Raw genomic sequence first — 20,353 nt, 5'->3', positions numbered from 1 at the left:
ACACACAGCTCAAAGCCAACTTCCAGCTCCACTGCAAGACTGACAAACACATGCAGAAATATCAACTGGTGGCACATATTAAGGAAGGAGGAAAAACGAACGAGTGGAGGCTGAAGTGCATTGCCATTGGCAACCCAGTTCACCTGAAATGTAATGCCTGTGACTACTACACCAACAGTGTGGATAAATTGCGCTTACACACCACCAATCACAGGCATGAGGCAGCCTGGAGACTTTACAAGGTAAGGACCTACCAGTAATTTCAGCTGGCAGTAAATTGTGAAAATGATCGGGGTGGGGGGTGGGCAAAGGTTGATAGATTTTAAAATTTTTTAAAAATAAGAAAAAATAGTCTGCCACCTCAAAACTGGCATCTTGAACATATTATCTCTTTGTTTATTTAATCAATCTTTACAGTTCTATTATCAGCACAACCCTTTGCATGCATATTCAGAAATACATCCTAATGAGATACTTGAGTTTTATCCCTAAAAATGTATACATAGGATTTAGGTGAAATTGTTAAATTAAAGACATCGTGTACCTAATTAGTTTTGTTAACCAAATGTTAAGTACAAATGCTTTCACATATTTGAACTGACAGTTGTTTACTATTGTATATAAAAAAATACTATACCTTCATGCTACAGATCAATCATAAATCATCTCAACCAAAGCCTGTGACTTCAGTATCTATTGAAAATGTACACCAGTGAACTATATTTTTATTATGAGATTTACAAGTACGGTGTATTGTCTTTTTGCCTATTTCTTTTTCTAAGCCTTACCAAAAAAAAAAAAAAAACCAACAACATTAAAAGGTGTGATATAGAAAGTGTCAGCATATAAAGGAAAATTCATTGTTTTGAAGCCTGGAAGAAAATGCTTTGAATCTGTCAGGGTGATGAATACTATTATAACCTAATATACCATTATGCTTCCAAATTTTAATTGTTGGATAATGTTTTTAGTAATGTTTTACTGGATCGCTTTATAGGGTTGTGCACATTCATTTCTGCATTCCAAATTTGTCATTTGCCAAGGTGTTTTTTATTTCTTTATCTGAACGTTTTATTCAAAACATTCATCCAGTTTAGGATACTAAAAGATTGGCCATGTACAGAATCACTGTTTTGAGATGGGCAGCATTTAGTTAATCTAAATACAATGTAAAGCAATTTTTATGCTTAATCTATAAAGTAGTAGTACTAAGTAATGCAAATATTAATATTTATGGACTAAATCAGCTTTGAAAAATAATGTATGTTTCATCTCAAATCCTATTGTAAATTGCACACAAAGTAAAAATGAAATAGGCAAATAGTTCTGTAGGCAACTTTCTCTCCACAAAGGCTAGTAAAAAAAACTTAACTCTGTGTAAATTATGATGTTAGACAGGTAGCTGAAAGCTGGTTTTTAAAGTACAAAGTAATGAATACATTTTGTATTTGAATTTTATAAGGAAAAAGCTGTCATTCCCTCTTCTTTTCCTTTCTCTTTCCTCCCTCTGTGCAAGAAACTCTTCTGAAAATATGTGGCCTTCAGCCTTTTGCTTAATATCCCCATTCAACCTTTTTATGTTGACCTGCTACAATTACACATGATGAAATTTATTTCCTTGGAGACAGACTTAAACATATTGGTAACTGCTATTGCCTTCAACTTCAGGTACAATAGAACTTTAACTTTCCGCTAGCCTTCAAACTCTGCAAGGGGGATAATTTCATAGAAAAGTTTCTAGATATCTAGAATCAAAAGACAAGTTTACAGATATGGACTAATCAGAGTGCCTGACACAATTTTATTTTTCAGGATGTGTTTAGAAATCGTTCTGAGTAATTACATGTTTTAGAAGCATGTGATGTTTATCAAGAAAGTAGGCACCTCTATATTTATAAATGCTACTTTTAATTTTCTTCCATACCCATAATATTAAACATAACTTCACTTTACCCATAATAAACCTACTAGAAGTCTTACAAGACAGTCGAGTAGTTGTCACTCCTTTAAATGTTTTTAACATATAAGAAATTAAAAGTATCATATTTTTTGTTTGCAATTTGTAATTTAACTAGTTTATTTATAGAATAGAGTAGAATAAGAGTTGGAAGGGGCCTCGGAGGTCTTCTAATCCAACCCACTGATTAGGCAGGAAACCCTATATTTAAGTAGGGAATATGAAGACAACCCTTAGAAAGTAATCTTTTAAATTACAATGACATCAGAAGATTTGTACTAAAGCTATATAATATCGAGCTATCATATCATTAGGTTTTTATGTTTCACATCTTGCTTTTTTTTTAAAAAAAATCTCCTCCTCCTAATTCAAAGCAGTGATCATATATAGAATATATACAGAACTGGTAGGATTTAAAGTAATTTATAATTGTGAACACTTGAATTATCATCGGTTAGTTGACCTAACATTTTCTATTTTGTGTCATTTGCAAACCTTTCATACATGGGTGCTGTATTTTGGTTGTGTGGATTTAATACTCATACAAAGGGTTTATTCAAAAAAATAGAAGAAGTTTTTATTCAAATCTCTAATAATTTTACAGTATTACCTATCAAAGCAATGAGATGATATGAACAACATGTTTTTCTTTTGTGGCAGAGAAATGTTCTGCTTTCTGTGTAATTCCTGGAGTAAAACTCTGGAAGGGGATTTTACAATTTTTAAAAATGAAAATGAAATAAAATTCATTAGAGACACAAGAGTGATACTGGTGTAGGGAGGGAGGATTAGTCTCGTTGGCTGAAAGGTCTTGTCTTCCTCCTCTAAAATATATAAACAAACAAATAAATAAATACTGAATACATAAAATCATACTGCCATACAGTACTATTACATTTCCCTAGCATTTAATCAGTTAATTCTAGAGCTTCCAAATTGTAGACATAAAATCATGCAAACCTCCACCAAATCTTTGAAATATCAGAAGAGAATGCTATGTTTGCAATTGTTTCCCCCCCCCCTCCCAGTTTCTTAACTAAATTCTTCAATCTCCCTTCTGTTTTGGTTTATTTAATAGTTAGGTTCCCTAACTCATGGTCTCAACTAAATAGGCCAGTCTGATAATGAAATGGACTGGCAAAGAACAGGTATTCTGCTGTCTAGCTAATACATTCTTTTTGTCAGTCTCAAAATATAGCAATAAGAAAATACATTTTTATTGAAGGAAAATTATTGGAATCACAACTGTACTGCTATTAAATGGGTATTATAGAAAGGGGTTCTACCTGGTCCACCAGATCTGACAGGATAGATACACTCTGGTTATCCCCTTTCTTACACTAGTGCAGTGATGGCTAACCTTTTTGCCGTCGTGTGCCAAAAGCGGGGGGAGCGGAGGGGGTGCGTGTGCCCGCATCCATAATTCAATGTGCCCTGCCCTGTCCTCCCACGCATGCGCATGTGAACCCCCCCACTTCCCCCTGTTTTTGGCACACAATGGCACGGTGGGCACAGTAGACCTGTTTTTCCCCCTCCCCAGGCTCTAGAGGCTTTCTAGGAGCCTGGGGAGGGCAGAAACAGCCTTCCCCATCCTCCCCGAGGCCTTCCGGAGGCCGGAAACAGCCAGTTTCCTGACTTCTGGTGGGACCGGAAGGCCTGAAAATCAGTTGGCCGGTGTGTGAATATGCGCTAGAGCTGAGCTAGGACAACACTCACGTGCCCACTAATATGGCTCCAGAGGCTTTCTAGGAGCCTGGGGAGGGCAGAAACAGCCTTCCCCATCCTCCCCGAGGCCTTCCGGAGGCCGGAAACAGCCAGTTTCCTGACTTCTGGTGGGACCGGAAGGCCTGAAAATCAGTTGGCCGGTGTGTGAATATGCGCTAGAGCTGAGCTAGGACAACACTCGCGTACCCACTAATATGGCTCCGCGTGCACCTGTGGCACCCGTGGCATAGGTTCGCCATCATGGCACTAGTGGGTCCAGGTTCTCTGTCACAACATATTCCCTGTCACAATACCTCCCCCTCTCGCCAAGATTTGGATAGTCCCCAGGCCCCTTGATATTTCAGAAGGCTGTTTTTCCCCAAGCCTTATATGATACCGGGTTAGAGATCATAGCATGCTAGGTGACCCAATATATTTGTAACAAACTGTGCCATGTTTATCTGTTTGGTTTTTGTACCATATTTTATTATTTTAATGGTTTACAGATATTATATTGGTTTTGTATATATTGTTTGCCATCTAGAGCTATGCACCTTAGATGCATGGCTGTATATACTTCTGAATAAATTGCTTTGAGAAAAGAAGCATCAAAGCTGCTTGAGTATGGATGAAGCATGATGTAAAAATGGAAGCTACTCAAGTATTAAAACATTTCTATCTGCTGAATAAAAAGGTAATTTGTACAATCAGTTGCCTAATATAACAAACCAATATTTAATCTACATTGGTAAAAACATAAATTAAGGACATCTACTTTGTTCTTTGAAGTAGGTGCCATCAAAGTCAATGAGACTTCTATAATACTTAGATGATAGTACAATAGTACATATTCTGCAGTCAGAAGAATAAATAACAAAATTCAATTTGCCATTTTTAATTGTTTGTTTGTTTTTAATAGAATATAGTTGATTCATAATACCATTACTATTAGCATTAGTTTTACCCTTAACTTTTATTTTTTTCAAAAACTAGAAAAGTTGAATGACCTAATTCTAATTCAAGGTGAAAGGTTAGTTCTAAGGCATCATCTGCCTAAGAGCTTAGCTTTCAACCGATGAATTTAATGAAAATCTGTTTTGCAGATGTTGTTTTAATGTCTTTGGCAGGATTTGGCCTGCTTAAATCTGAGACACAAACTAGTAAGCTTTATTTTTATTTGACCAGAGCAACACCTTTTCTTTCATGTTTTATAGTAAAAAATATGTGGGCCATGGTATTCTGGAAGAAAACTCAAGGCAAAAAGTGTTGATGATCTTTCCATAAGTATTTAGAAACACTATTTTTATGTCTATGGCTACTGGTAGCTGAGGGAACAAAGCTGTATTCACTGCTACTAAGCATGCTTTGCTTTGATCCTTTAGAGAGAATTGTCCTTGAAAAATACTTGCTTCTCATTTGCCTAAGGCAGAAGTAATAGCGTTCCAAAATGATAATCAAGATCAAGCTAAATAAGTATTGGTTATTTATGAGAAAATGTGCACTTGTATATGTATAGCAAAGCTGTGGTTTGTAAGCCATATGCCTTCCCAGCAGCTCTAATACAAGCAACTACTTGCTTGCCAAGAAAGTGAATGGAATTTATTAAAGGCCTTGTCTGTAATGCAGACCGCTGAACTTCTACGTGGCATATGGTATCATCCACCTGCACAGAAGCAGTAAGAAAATTTATAGCAGGCACACATATAATCCAGGGGTGAAATTCAGCAGGTTCTGGCAGGTTCTGAAGAACTGGTAGAAGAAATTTTGAATAGTTCGGAGAACCGGGAAATGCCACCTCTGGCTGGCCCCAGAGTGGGGTGGGAATGGGGATTTTGCAGTATCCTTCCCCTGGAGTGGGGAGGGAATAGTGATTTTGCAGTATCCTTCCCCTGGAGTGGGGTGGGAATGGAAATTTTGCAGTATCCTTCCTTTGCCATGCCCACCAAGCCATACCCACCAAGCCACACTATGCCCACCAAGCCACGCCCACAGAACCGGTAGTAATAAAATTTGAATTCCACCATTGATATAATCTCTCGATCATATCATTTTTAATTGATTAACAAATGGTGATCAATTATGACCAGCATTATTCTTAACGTGCATATTTTGATTACTTGGGCAATGAATAAAATGTAAATTTTGTGAATTTAATGGGAAGCTATGAATTAAGAGTTCTAATTTTTAATGGAGGCAATTTAAACGATAACACTATTGTAGCAGCATAGAATTTAATGGTAACTTATGCATATAGAAATGCATATTTTGAGATATGTGAAATGGCTCTTTGACCATATCGGGAATGTTTGGTCTTGTAAAAAAATATAACATATCATTTATTTATTATTTGTTAAAAGTATGTATAAATCACTAGTATAAGCTCCCTAGTTGGTAAGATTTCTCTGAGTTAATTTAGCATCACCATAGTAATAGAGAGTCAAATATATCACAGTATCAATCTTAGCCTAGGGAGAACTTATTCATCACAGAAGTCAGTTTTTTCTATACATACTTCCAAAACTATTAAATCTTTCTCTGCCTTTTAATCCCCCCAAGTCCAAAGGGCGGCAACATTTGCCTTCAACCTTTCTGGCCATGGTATTCAGAATATTCAACTCAGTCTTCACTAGCTTTTACTAGGTTATCTCTTTCCCACCAGTTATGTTTTATCCTCTGCAGCTTTAGAAATCCCTAAAATAATCTTCCAAATAATCTGTAATTATCATCACAAAGGGCCTTATTATAAGCCAAGGCTACATTTAATGACAACTTCTCTAAACATTTGCTTATTAGTATTTTTGAAATGAAAATAATAATTGGAAGGATGAAAACAAAATTATAAAAAAGAAATAAAAAACATTGACTTGAAATATACCTAAATGGTATTGAAATCTGTCATGCTTCCAATTCAATATATGTAATTCTGAAGAAAGTATGCTATATTGTCCATCTTCTGGCCTTGGTGACACCTGAATTGTCAAACTTTGATTGAACTCCTTGAGTGAACTTTGGATATAAGAGGCAAAATATTGGTTCAGACATCAGCTGGAAACAATGCCATAAGTTCATTTTATCTGAGGGAATCCAGATGATTCATTTAAATTTAATTATGCAAGCAATTAGAATTGCGTAATATGCTAATGTTATACACTGACACAAATGAGATAAATGAGATAATAATTAGGCATTCAATGACATGTTGTAAAGTAATAGAAACAGCATATCTATGGATGATATTGATACCCCTGAATCCCTTACAGGTGTCATTGTAAAAGTATTTCTGAAGATGATCATAGAGAGCCATATAGAAAAAAAAGATTAGCATTAAGATCTTCGGGGCTTTATTAGTCAAAACCTGGACCTTGAATTGGGCTGAAAAATAAACTGGATGCCAGGATATAAAATACAATATGAAATTGTATAAAGACAATTGCCAAACATTACTCTAGCTACCAAGTTTTGCAGTTGTAGTAGTCTGAATAATTTCCAGTTTAGGGCAAATATAGTTATGAAAATGGATCTAACCACATGATGGCAAGCTGCACTGTTTTGCAATCTTTTTTAAAAAATAAGCATTAATTTGGTACCTTTTTTTCCATCTGTTTTTATGCCTTTGACTTATTCCTCTTGTTAAATGCAATATAATTGCATAATCCTGTTCTTAAGTGACATTCCCTTGGGTAATGCTGACCCTATAATGTGTTTATTTTAAACAAAAGTTTACCGTAATCCTTCGTTTTGCAAACAAATTATTGCTACCAGCCTTAAAAGTTCCCAATGTAACTAGATTACAGTAAAATGTTTAACATTACATACGGAGAGGCTGGAAGAACAAATGGAGCATTGACTGTATTTTAGGGATAGATTTATAGTCAGTCTTTGGGTCACTTAGGGCTAAGAATTTTCATGGTCAACTGGTTGGCCTGTGAGCCAGCATCTTCAGCAGGAAATATAAATACCATTTGGCATCTGCCATTCAACTGAACAACTAATATTCCTTTGCCTTTAGAAGGAAGAATTCTAGCTCTTCAAGTCTGATTCAAAGCAGAAAGCTTAATTTCACAAACTTTTCATTCTGTCTTTAGTGAAGCAGAATAGTCTATCTGGCTTCCCTTCTAATGTTTGCATGTTTGTACTTTGAATTAGCGAAAGATATTGTATTAATTTATTGTGCCACTTTGCTTAGGAGTGATATAACCAGGATTTAGATGATTTGAAGACTACTAATTCCTTCAGTGAAAGCTTGCATTTTTCTCATTATTGATATTATGCATGAAAGCATCAGGGTTAAAAAATTGGATTTGGAAAACCATGTAAGAAATAACAAGGAAAACCCATTCAAAGTACACCCAACGCTTGCTTTTGTTTGTTTGTTTGTTTGTTTGTTTGTTTGTTTGTTTATTCATTCATTCATTTATTCATTTAACTCAACCGAGTGACTTTGGATGTAAAAAAACAAAATATTGGTTCAGACATTAGCTGAAAATCAGAGCCAAAATTCATTTTATTTGAGGGAATCCGGATAATTCATTTAAATTTAATTATGTAAGCAATTAAAACTTTAGCATTCAATAATAAAATCTGATCAATATAGATTTAATAGAACCTCATTGTTTCCATTTCAATAGAGTTGTAGTACATTTAAATTTTAAAATCAAATTGCACAGATATGTGCAATTCCAGTTATTAAACTGTTGTTCTTATTTGCATACAAATGATCGTGCAAAAGGAAATTGGAAAGTTTGAGTACATTTAAGCATGTTTTTAAACATTTTTGTAATTGCTTGTTTAAATTAAACATATTATTTGCTTATTATTTATATGCAGTTACTGAAAAATATTATTTCACATATAAAAGGTTTAAGACATGATAATTTTACTCTCAATTTAATTCTATGTACTATTTTCAATTATTCTATTTTTATATGATTAGGGCTAAAAATATTTTAATAGTCTGCTATTATATTGAAGTACATAGGTTTATTATTATCTGTTCACAACAATGTGAAGTCACACTTTCAAGTTCTTTAGCTGGTGTTGGTCTTCATACACATTGAGGTCTCCCCAAGAACCACCAAGGCTGGTTCATGCCATAATCTTTCAGTTTCAGTTTTCAGATCTTGATACTTTGCTGTCTTCTCCAATTCTTTATCTTCTGTTATTTTCTGGTATTGCCATATCAATGATCCACACTGACTTCTTTTCAACAACAGTTGTCTAGTGTGTAAACAAGATTTTATCCATTTGTATTGAGAAATACCACATTTGCTCCTTTTAAACTACTTTTTCAACTATATGGTCTCAACATTTTTTTCATTACTAGTACATAATTTTTACAGATGTCTCAGTGAATCATTTTGGCAACTGTGTTATTTATAATTAGTTTGTACAACCATTTTCCCAAGCCTAATGCAGTATATGATCTATTGTTTCGTCTGCTTTTTTGCACAATTTGCACTTTGCATGATTTGATGATCTTTCAATTTTGGTCCTTATTGCATTGATTCAAATAGCTTCTTCTTGCACAGCCAAACTCAAGCCTTCAGTTTCTTTTTCTAATATTCCAGTTGTAAGTCATTTCCAGATTTTATCTTTATCCACTTTCTCCTCAATCTTTTGCCAGCATTCTCTTTGTGATTTTATTACATTATTTCAATATTCCCATCTCTCCTGCACATTCTGTAAATTCCACTTTTTTTAAATATGCATCAATGCTTGTTCTTGGTTGTTTTTTACACAATCAACCAATGCATGTTTTTATTCTTTGACAATTTATTTGACCTGAAGGAAAACTCCACCTCCATTTCTGCAGAACAGGTATAATCTATTAGTATCATTACAGGATGTTATGCATAGTGAATAGTCATCAGTTTTCTTGTTTTCTAATCCAAACCAATTCAGCTTGTGACCACTTAATAAATACAACATTGTATTACACTTTGTATTACAAATAGGGCCCAGGTAGCAATGGTATGGAAGAGAATTTCCACTGTTCAGTTTTGTCTTTAGTAAATAATGCATCCAAAGAGTAAGAAAATTGCTAATCACATTTTTAACTTATTCATGCTTGAGGTTATCTAATTTTAAAATCTCTAGGTATTTGTCATCCTAGTGGCTCCTGATGGTTTGACCATTTGGCATTTCAATTCCATTAGTGTTCATGATTTTACCACTTTATTGCTACTTTAGCACATTTTTCTAGGCCGAAATATATTGTTGTATATGGGCTAAAATTCTTACCGTGTTTGTCAATGCCTGGATTTCAATTTTTTTAAAAAAACACTCCTATTTTATTGAAAAAAATTAAAATACAACACTCCAACAAATTAAAGACAAAACACAAAACAAACAAAACATTGAAAATAGGTGCCTATACACACATTATCCTGCCTGGTTGAATGCTGATTAAGACATTATTACAATATTATTTATTAGTTTCCCACCTTTTGTGGGAAACTAACAGGCCAAGAAAAAATTTAAACTACTAACAGGCCAAGAAAAACTACTAACAGGCCAAGAAAAACTACTAACAGGCCAAGAAAAAATTTAAACTACTAAATCTACAGTATTTACAAATTATTGACCTGTCATTCTATATACAATATTAATGGCAAAATAGTTAACAGGAGGTACAATAATAATAAAAAAGGCAAGGTTAAAACTTCAAAACTGTCTGTTAACAAACTGTTATTGTACTCAACTCATAGAAAAATTTATCATAGCATCTTATCTATCCCAAATCTTACCAAGAGATAACAGTAATTTGTCCTGGATCAAATGTCCATATTCATTTCTTAATACAATATCTTATTTATATATAATTGTTGTCTATATACAATAAATTCAGTCTCTATAGTTGGTCTATCGTCCTAACAAAATCTAATGAAAGTCATTCCTGTTTGAATGTGACAAATCCATTCCAATGTTTTTCAGTCCTCTTAAGAAAAACCATTTGTCACTTTTCCATTCAGACAGGCTTCTGCTATTGTAAAAGATTGCAGGCTTGAACTTCAGAGAGAGTTATGCAAATGATTCAGTTGGTTCTATATCTGTACAGTCCATATCTCTTTTCAGGATTTCCAACAGGTCTGCAGCTTTTCAATCACATTCCTTTTACAGCAATAGCACTTAGACTTATATACCGCTTCATAGTGCTTTTACAGCCCTCTCTAACCGGTTTACATAGTCAGCATCTTGCCCCCAACAGTCTGGGTCCTCATTTTACCAACCTCGGAAGGATGGAAGGCTGAATCAACCTTGAGCCGGTGAGATTTAAACTGCTGAACTGCAGCTAGCAGTCAGCTGAAGTAGCCTGCAGTGCTGCACTCTAACCACTGTGCCACCTTGCCTTTTTAGATTTTATGAATCTAACTTATCTAGAACTGCATGCAGCTGAATATTTTCACAGCCACCATCATTTCCTCAAACTTTTAAAATAAATTTTCAACCAAAAAAAAACATGTTATCTTTCCTGGATATCAGTCACCCTTGCTTGTCTGTAATCTGATACAATGTTGCTCTATGAAAGTTAGCCAAGAAGCAAAAAACATTGAAGCAAAAAAAAAAAAAAAAAAAAAACAACAAAAAACATAGAAAATATATTTTCTGGATATTTTGATTCAAGATTAAAAGAAAATTTTTAAAATAGTAAACTCCCAAATATTTTGCAAATTAAAAAATTCAAAAACCCTGTGGTGAGAGTCCAGTATTAATGTAAATCAAATGAAGGCACTTTTACCGTCAAGGACATGCCATGTTTTCTTACGGGAGAAAATGAAGTTATTAGAAAGAACAGCATAAATCAAAGGGAAAAAGGAAAAAAAAAACAGCTAAAGTCTAGCGTGTGTTTAAAATAAATCAGCATTCAGCCAGCTGGTCAACTTTTAAAAATAAAAAGCAGGTAAAGGCATAAAATTCAAAATATGAAGTTAAAACCCAGGCATGCTTAAGAAAATGAATAGCTGAAAGGAAGATGGATGTGCATGACTTTCCGACCACTCCCACACGGTACTGGAATCTTAAAGACTCCTCTTCCGAGATGGGTCCATGGCCATATAAAAGCCATTTTGGGTCATTCCTAAGTGCTCCTATTGAAATCCAGGGAGTAGCATTGTCAGAGAACCAGCTTTGGCAGAAAAATCAGCAAATCATCACAAGAGCCAATTACCGTTCAGCAACCATCTTGAGGAGGAGTCAACTGGATTTCAATTTTTCGGTTTTCCATAAAACTTTGGATAATACACAGGAAACAACGTGAGATTTTAGTATCATTTTTACCATTTGATAGCCAAAATTTCTTTTCTTAAAAATCATTTAAAGTAAGTTTGTTTATTACTTTCAAATAGTACAAATAATAAGGGTAATAAAAATTCCTCTTTAATGTTGATAAGCCAATATTTTTCTTTCCCAACCATCCATTTTGTATTTCAGTTATTTTTTCTAAATAGCATTTTAATGTTTTTCCTGACACCAGTTGTTTCCAAAGATTTTATGATCCAAGTATATAGTAATAAATCAAACATCTTTTTATAATTAATTCATATGATATATAAATTGTTTTTTGGGGGAGGGGGCTTTTGCAATTCCATTTTATCAATCAGAAATTGATCTTTTATATCTTTGTTTTTTTCTTTTATTTCTTTTTGTTCTACTGAATGTTATTTTATTTTAAATAATCTTGGATGTTGTCCATTGTTATGCTTCTGAGTAATTTAACACATTGTAGGCAAGCATGTTATTGGCCTATAGCCATGATAGCGAACCTATGGCACACGTGCCAAAGGTGGCACGCAGCACCCTCTCTGTGGGCATACAGCCATCGCCCTAGTTCAGCTTAATCGTGCATGCATGCGCACCTCTGCGCAGGCCTCTTGCCAGTTAGCTGGTTGGGTTTCTGCCACACGTGCGTCGGGGGCAGGGCACATGCGGGGGGCATTGTGCATGCTTGGGGATGGGGGCACATGTGGGGGCGTACACATGTGGGGTGGGGTGGATTGGGGGGGCCATGCACACATGCACAGGGGCAGGGCATGTTCAGCAGGCCGTGCGCAATACACGGGGGCCAGGGCGCATGCACAGGGGCCGCACACGTATTGTATTTTGGGAGTTTGGACATGTGCGCGCATTCGCCCGCACTCATGTGCTTTGGGCACGTGCTTCGGAAAAGGTTAGCTATCAGTGGCCTACAGGTTCCTGGCATGGCGCTTTCGCTGGGGCTTTTTGAATTAGGTTTTGTCAGTGATAAATCAGTCACTGATATCTGCTTTATGTAATATTTTGTTAAGCTGTTTAGGTATAATTGTAAGCTATTCAGATATTTGATCCCAAAGCTGTGCATTTGATAATTTCCTGGAGATGTCTATTTGTTTATTATTTTTCAATTTTTAATAATTTCTGCTATTACTGTTAGGTTTTCCATTTGATTTTTTACTAAATTCTTCTTCAGATTCATCTTTTATCCATCCAGCATTTTTATTAATATGCTTTTGAGTTCCCCATTTACCTTTCCAAACCTTTCCTTATGGTTTGGTTTCTATTTTCAGAATTTATATGGCCATTTACACTTTGGTAGAATTGCTTTTGGTCTGATTTAAATAACTGATATTGCTTAAATTTGATGATTCATGCCTCATAGTGTTCAATTCAATTTCACAGTTATTTGCAGTTTTATTTTTTTTCCAAAAGCTTCTTCAATTTTTCTGGCAATTTTTTAAAAATTGGGTTTCTCTTGATTCTTACATTCATCAATTTTTGTTCTTTCAATTTATTTTAATTACTTGTATCTCATCTTAAGTTTTTTATTGCATAATAAAGTTCATACTCCATTCCTATCTTCCACTTTGGAATTGAATATGATTTTGTTTTTTGTTTACTAATTTCAATACCCAGTTCTTCTATAACCACCACTGCTATACTATAGGCAACCTGATTGGTCTGTTCATTAGATTTTAAAAAAAATCCTTGCAAGCCTCTTATTCATATCATTATAAGTGCCACGTGTTTCTTGGGCACTGCTTTCAGTGCTAGCAATCTTGGTCTTTTTATTGGTAATTCTGCATATGGTAACATTTTCTCTTTTAATTTTTCTTGTCGGCCGGGGTTAAGTCAACGATTGCTTCAGTGCTGGCTGCACTGGTTCTGTTATTATCAGACAGAACCTTCTAAGTTCTAATTCTTCTAAGTTATCATTTCTGTAATTCATATCAGCTGTTTTCTTTGTAATTGCAATTGTGGTTATCTGAATTTCCTCTACTATACTACTATTGCTTTGGGAGTCTTCCATTTTCCTTATTTTTCTGGATATTTTCCAGTCTGCATCCTTGAATATTTTATTTCTGGTAATGAATCGCCTTTGATTGTATCTGTTCACAAGCCATAGCTGCCAGTTCTTTAGCTAGTGTTGGCCTTCATTTGCATCAAGTTCTTCATATGATAGGATGTTGTAATATATTGTTGTGTTATATGTGCGGATCCAAGCAGTGTGCCCTTTTGCAATTGGCAAATGGAAGTTTTGGCAATGCACATATTTTCTAAGTGCCATCAAATTTTGGGAGGTATGGCATCCAATGTGCCGATATCAACTGGAACCATCATCACTGGTTTATGTCATAAACTGTCAATTTTGATTTTCAGATCTTGATACTTTGTGATCATCTTCAATTCTTCATCTTCCGTTCTGCTATCTTCTGGTATTGCCACATCAATAATCCAAACTTTCTTCTTTTTAACCACAATTATATTTGGTGTGTTATTTGTATTCAGAAATCCCACAATACTTTAACATGCTTATTTTCTATTTTTCATTTATATGTTCCCACCAAGTTTTCATTACTGGCACATGGCCATTTTTATAAATATTTCAATGAATCATTTTGGCAACATTGTTATGTCGTTGTTTATAATCAGTTTGCGTGATCTTCTTGCATGAATTCAGTTTATGATCTATTGTTTCTTCTGCTTCTTTGCAAAATGTGCATTTTGATAATTTTTCAGTTCTGGCCTTGATTGCATTATTATGATTTGTTGCTCAGTCAGGCAGATGTTTTGATTGGATTTGGCATTTTAATCCATTTATCAAGTCTTTCCCAAGAACCTGGGATAGGCAGATGTTGTTTCATGGTATTAAAGGTATTGTTGCAGGATGTAATCTGCACAAAGTAAAGCTGCCTTTAGCAATTGACTGGTGGTAACTTTATCAATGCCAATGGTGTTCAAATGGTTCTCCAGAAGTTTTAGAATTGTACCCAAGGTGCCTATTAATGTTGGTGCGATCTTTGTTTTGCCATAGTCATTCTACTCTATTATATTTTGTGATTTTCTATATTTCTTTCTGTTCTATTTTGCTGTCTCCAGGTACTGCAACATCGAGACTTTTTTGTCTTTCTTATTGACAGTTCTTAAGTCTGAGGTATTATGTGTCAGATTCTTGTCTGTTTGAATTTTAAAGTCCCAGAACAGTTTAGCTTCTTCATTTTCTATTACTTTCTCTATTTTGTGGTCCCATCAGTTCTTGCTTGCAGGCAATTATTATTATTAGATTTTTATCCTGCCTTTTTTATATGTAACTCAAGGCAGCAAAACTACTTATTGCTCCTGCTTCTTATTTTCCTCACAATTGTAAATGTTGTAAATGAAGTTGTGAGAAAGTAATCATTTCAAAGAGTTATTTTTTCTTTTAAATTATAAAATATAGAAAAAGTCATATGTAAACAACCTAAGCATTATTTTGTAATACCATGTTGAAGCGGTTTTTTTGAAAAGCATATTTTTTTAATATTGCGAGGGGATATCATACTCCAGCAATAGTCTTTTAATTGTTATTTTTAAAAGGAAGGAAGGAAGGAAGGAAGGAATATTATTTAAGTAAAATTGTAACCAGTCTTTGTAGAAATATATTTTGAAATATTATGTAGAAGTTCTTTATATATACAGTGCTTCTCTTAATTACAAACAAATATTGGAGTATTACATTAAGAAGTGTCTTTATACTCAGAACTATGCCATATGTTGTACAATCTGTTCATTTATTATTTGTTAATTATAATATATAGCCCATTTCCACTATGAAATTGAGGCATTATACATAGTGGCATTTTTATCCAATAACTGTGTGATGCAAATAGGGCTGTGAAAGAATAACTGGTCCATAGTTCCCCAGTGAGTTGTAATTTCACTTCTACAAGGTTTCTCAGTTTTACAGAACATGTTTTATCTGAGAAACTTTATAGTATATGTTAATAAGTTGGAAATCTTTTATAATGTATGGGCAGCTACTGAGGAAATGCCACAGTTTGTATATCAAATCATCAGACTGGAAAGTGAGTAATGAGTGATAAAATATGCAAGAGTGCTATTCTGATTAGTTGACTGTAGAGAACAAGGTGTACATTCCCTACTACATTCATAATTAAACTGTTGGCCTAACATATGTATGGATATGTTATTTCTGTGGGAATCCCTAACACTGCATATTAACAACTATATCCAAGCCAGACTATATGCTCAAATATGTAGAAAATAAGATAAAACTGCGTTGGTGCATAAAAATGTGTGTGTGTGTTTGTGTGTGTGTGTGTAGCTTGATTTTATGTATCGGGAGGATAGTTCTTTATTTAATAATGAAAAAGTCATTAAAGTGACTTCTAGGTATCTGTTTTTGTATTTGTAGTTACTGATGCTTTTCTAGCTTAAAATAAGCAACCCAACTTTTTTCCTTAATATATCTGAGCTGTTGTTTTTTTTTTATAAAAAAACTTGTGCCTTGGACCTTGCATATCCCATAGTGAAATAGTGTTTGTTTGACCTTCTTTTCCTAAGAACGGTCACATTTACATGAAAGGTAAAATTCTTAGTGGAGTATCAAAAACAAGCATGTCATAGAAATGACCCTACTGGTATCCACAGTAATTGAGTTAACCCTGTTGTAATATAGTTTCAAGATATGAAGCAACATATAACATAATCCCAAGTGAAAAGTCCTTTCCTCTTTTGAAGCAAAAGCATTACAATAGTCTCCAGCTTCTTGAGATAAAATGAAAGAAATTTCAGTGATGTTTACGTACAAGTGTCCATAGCGGTATATGAAACAATAACAATATATTGAAAAGTATCTAAAATTATGTTTGTCTTTCCTCTAATCAAAGTCTGTAATCTTATATAAGAGTACTACTCTATAATTTCTGTTCTTTGACCTAATACTAATAATTTCTCCAGATTTATCCATAAAGCAAATAATTTCATTCTTTAAAGGATGATTTCAAAATTCAATATTTTAAATCCAATTACTCAATGATACAAAAAATAAATAAATAATGAAACAAAAATCTTAATGCTTAATACATACTTTATATATCTAATTGGTAACTTATACGTTAAACATAGATTACATTAGATAGGCTAATTGTTTAAATTTCTTTTTTATCTTGTCCAAACAGTGATATATTTAGTGTATTAGTATAGTTAAGAGAACAATAAATATTCAGGTGTGATCTTAAAGTCTGTTTCCAACTCTGACAAGACATGATGAATAAACAATCTGCCTAGGAAATTTTGAAGGATTGAAAAAGTTTAAAAAGTGCTTCAGTGTTTCTGGAGGTGGGAACAGATGCCAAGAGTGGAATTCATCAATCATCAAATGTGTTCAGTTCCTTTTAAAACAGCTTATGTTAGTAACTATCCCAACCTGATCACTTTCTGGGAATTCCACAATTGGTCTTATATTTTGTTTCAATAGATATTCCATTTAAGAGACATTTGTTTCTGGTCTAATTTTCCATAACATGCAGGATTTTATGTACTTCTATCATCTATCTTTGTTGTTGTTGTTGTTGTTGTTGTTGTTGTTGTTGTTGTTGTTGTTGTTGTTGTTGTTGTTGTTCTTCTTCTTCTTCTTCTTCTTCTTCTTCTTCTTCTTCTTCTTCTTCTTCTTCTTCTTCTTCTTCTTCTTCTTCTTCTTCTTCTTCTTCTTCCTCTCCTCCTCCTCCTCCTCCTCCTCCTCCTCCTCCTCCTCCTCCTCCTCCTCCTCCTCCTCCTCCTTGACATTTTCAATTTGCTATCCACTAATTAATCCTTGACTACTTCAAATGTGTATGAGAAGTTGGAAATTTGTGAGCATGTGTGCATATCTCAGTATTTTTCTTAAACGGAACTGAAACAATTTAAGAATATATTTTTGATTCTATTGTCCTAAACCTTTGATGGCGAACCTATGGCATGCATGCCACAGCTGGCATGTGGAGCCATGTCTGTGGGCATGTGAACGTTGCCCTAGGTCAGCTCCAGCGTGCATGCATGCACCGGCCAGCTGATTTTTGGGCCTTCTGGACCCACCGGAAGTCGGGAAATTGGCTGTTTCCAGCCTCCAGAGGGCCTTCAGGGGGATGAGGAAAGCTGTTTTCGCCCTCCCCAGGCTCCAAAAAAGCCTCTGGAGCCTGGGGAGGGCGAAAAAATGGGACTACCAGGCCCATCGGTAACCTTTTTGCTGCCAAGTGCCAAAAGCGGGGGAAGCACAGGGGGTGGGTCATGCACACATGCACAGGGGGACGGGGCATGGGGGGCATTGAATTATGGATGTGGGCACACACACACACGCGTGATCCCGCCCCGCACTCCCCCCGCTTTTGGCACACGACGGCAAAAAGGTTAACCATCACTGTCCTAAACAATTAGGTATTATCACAAAAATTGGTTATTTTCCTGTCTGCCCCCTAATTTTAGATCATCTATAAGGAAATTCCAACATCATCTCTCTAAGGGGATAACAGTCCATCTTTATCTTCTCTTTTTTCAATTTCTTAACTAGTTATCAATAGATGAAAGCATCTATTCTCTTATTCCACAGTTGCTGAGACTGTTCAGAAACATTTGATGAGATGTTTCATCAAAAGCTATTTGGCCGCATATTGATACTCAGCACAAATCTAAAGGTTGAATGACACAAGAGAAGACATATCTTTCAAACCAGCCATGCTGGTTTCTTTACAGAAAAACTTATTGTTCTACATATTCATTATTTTCTTTTTAATAATTTTTTACCATTTTCCAAGAACAGACATTAAGCCCACTAGCTTAATATTTCATATTTATTGATCTGGATACCATACTAATAATTAAACCCACATTAGCAATTTGTTATGAATAACTGGACTATAGCCAGCCTTAAACAAACTTATATATTTTTTATTAATAGTTTAGTTTAGTTCATTATGAGTCTTTTGAATGGAACTCATCTGTGCCATATCTTTAGCAGTAAAGATGGAAGCAAAGACTTCATTTGTCGAACAGATTTCATATATTCTTGCTATTCAGCAGCTCTTCTGATGGTTTCCTGTTTTGAATACATTTAAATATTTTGTTATTAAGTCTTATCAATCTTTACTGTACAGTCTTCAATGACTCTCTAATTATGTAATGGTATAATAATAAAGAGAAGAAAGAAAAACAAATTAAATCTATTTTGTTTATAAACAAATAAAATTAATTGTCTCAGGTAAGAGATAATTCCTGTCATATCACTGTATCATCATAAACAAAAATAGGTACAATGTCATATTTCTTAGGAAAGGGCAATCCTAAGGATTCAGTCCCCAAAAATTTTTCAGTGCATGTGAGACCACAAATGTGCCACCTACAGTATCTGCAACACCTTAAAGTAGCTGTATCTTTTGGTGAAATTGCACTAAATTTATGGATGACATTTGAACAATCCTAGGGAGAAACTTTAAGGAGCTACAAACAGGTGCTACATTTGTACTCTGTATGTACTAAAAAAATTGATATTAAATCAAAGGAGTTACACAACCCTAATCCTTAGCTCTCATAAAAACTTATTTGACAGATTAAGTTTTATGTGCGATCCCATACTTTAATGACAAAATGCAGCAGTTTGAGAGCAGAGCAGCAAAGACAAAATATTTGCCATATAAGTTCAATTAAGAAAGGCTTAAGAAAATAAACAAGCTTGTTTTTAGAAAAAAGGACTACAGTACATACATGGGAAAAGGCATAAATAGGCTTCAGTAAAATAGATTACTATATATAGGCCGACAGTATTTTTCATATTTATGGGAAGGAATTTGGATTATGATTCAAAAATACATTTTTTTCCAAATTGGTTTTATGACATTAATAAAAGCTAATCCTGTGGGCTAAAATATTCAGATTCAGTGCCTTGCTTACATTAATAATACATTATTAATTGATTCTTTAGTAAGGATGTTAAACAAAAGCCAAATAGATCAACTGAACGTGAATGATTCAGCTGTAGTTTTTTTAAAAGAAATATCTTCAGCTTAACGTATCTTTGCTTTATAATATATACAGTATAATATATTCTTTTAGTTTGTGTTATAATTCATTAATCAAAGTGACAAAAAAATTATCAGTCAACATCAAGACAAAAAATTATGTTTTGTTTAAGATTTGTGTAGAGAAATAGTTTCATATGATTTCCTAATTTCTAATAGGTTGTTCGATAAATTAAAAGTATCACAAATGAAAGAAAGGTTTTGTGGATGGATGAATTTTATTTTTGAGATTAAAAATTTAAAGGCTAATTGTATATATATATTTGTTAAAATTTCTTTTTTATTAGAATTGTATGAAAGGAAGCAATATGCTACATAGTCTTGTCCTCATTTTGTTTGGTTTTATTGTTTAAAAGAAAAGAACATTATTATTTCTTCCCACTAAAAC

General features: G+C 34.2%; 1 protein-coding gene across 1 annotated transcript in view; it reads left to right on the top strand.

The window, feature by feature from the left end:
- ZFHX4 (zinc finger homeobox 4) overlaps positions 1 to 20,353 on the top strand; it is a 186,232-nt gene that overhangs the window by 25,954 nt on the left and 139,925 nt on the right. The window contains exon 3 of the mRNA XM_070940482.1: positions 1 to 242. This exon is cut by the window's left edge and continues 261 nt beyond it. Within this exon, the coding sequence (XP_070796583.1) occupies positions 1 to 242 (242 nt within the window). The remainder of the gene's footprint in view (positions 243 to 20,353) is intronic.

This window comes from Pituophis catenifer, unplaced genomic scaffold (genome assembly GCF_029215685.1).
Source record: "Pituophis catenifer annectens isolate HBS135680 unplaced genomic scaffold, rPitCat1.0.hap2 SCAF_3, whole genome shotgun sequence".
Classification (NCBI taxonomy): domain Eukaryota; kingdom Metazoa; phylum Chordata; class Lepidosauria; order Squamata; family Colubridae; genus Pituophis; species Pituophis catenifer.
Note: the sequence above shows the minus strand (reverse complement) of the source record. Positions and strands in the feature narration are given on the sequence as shown.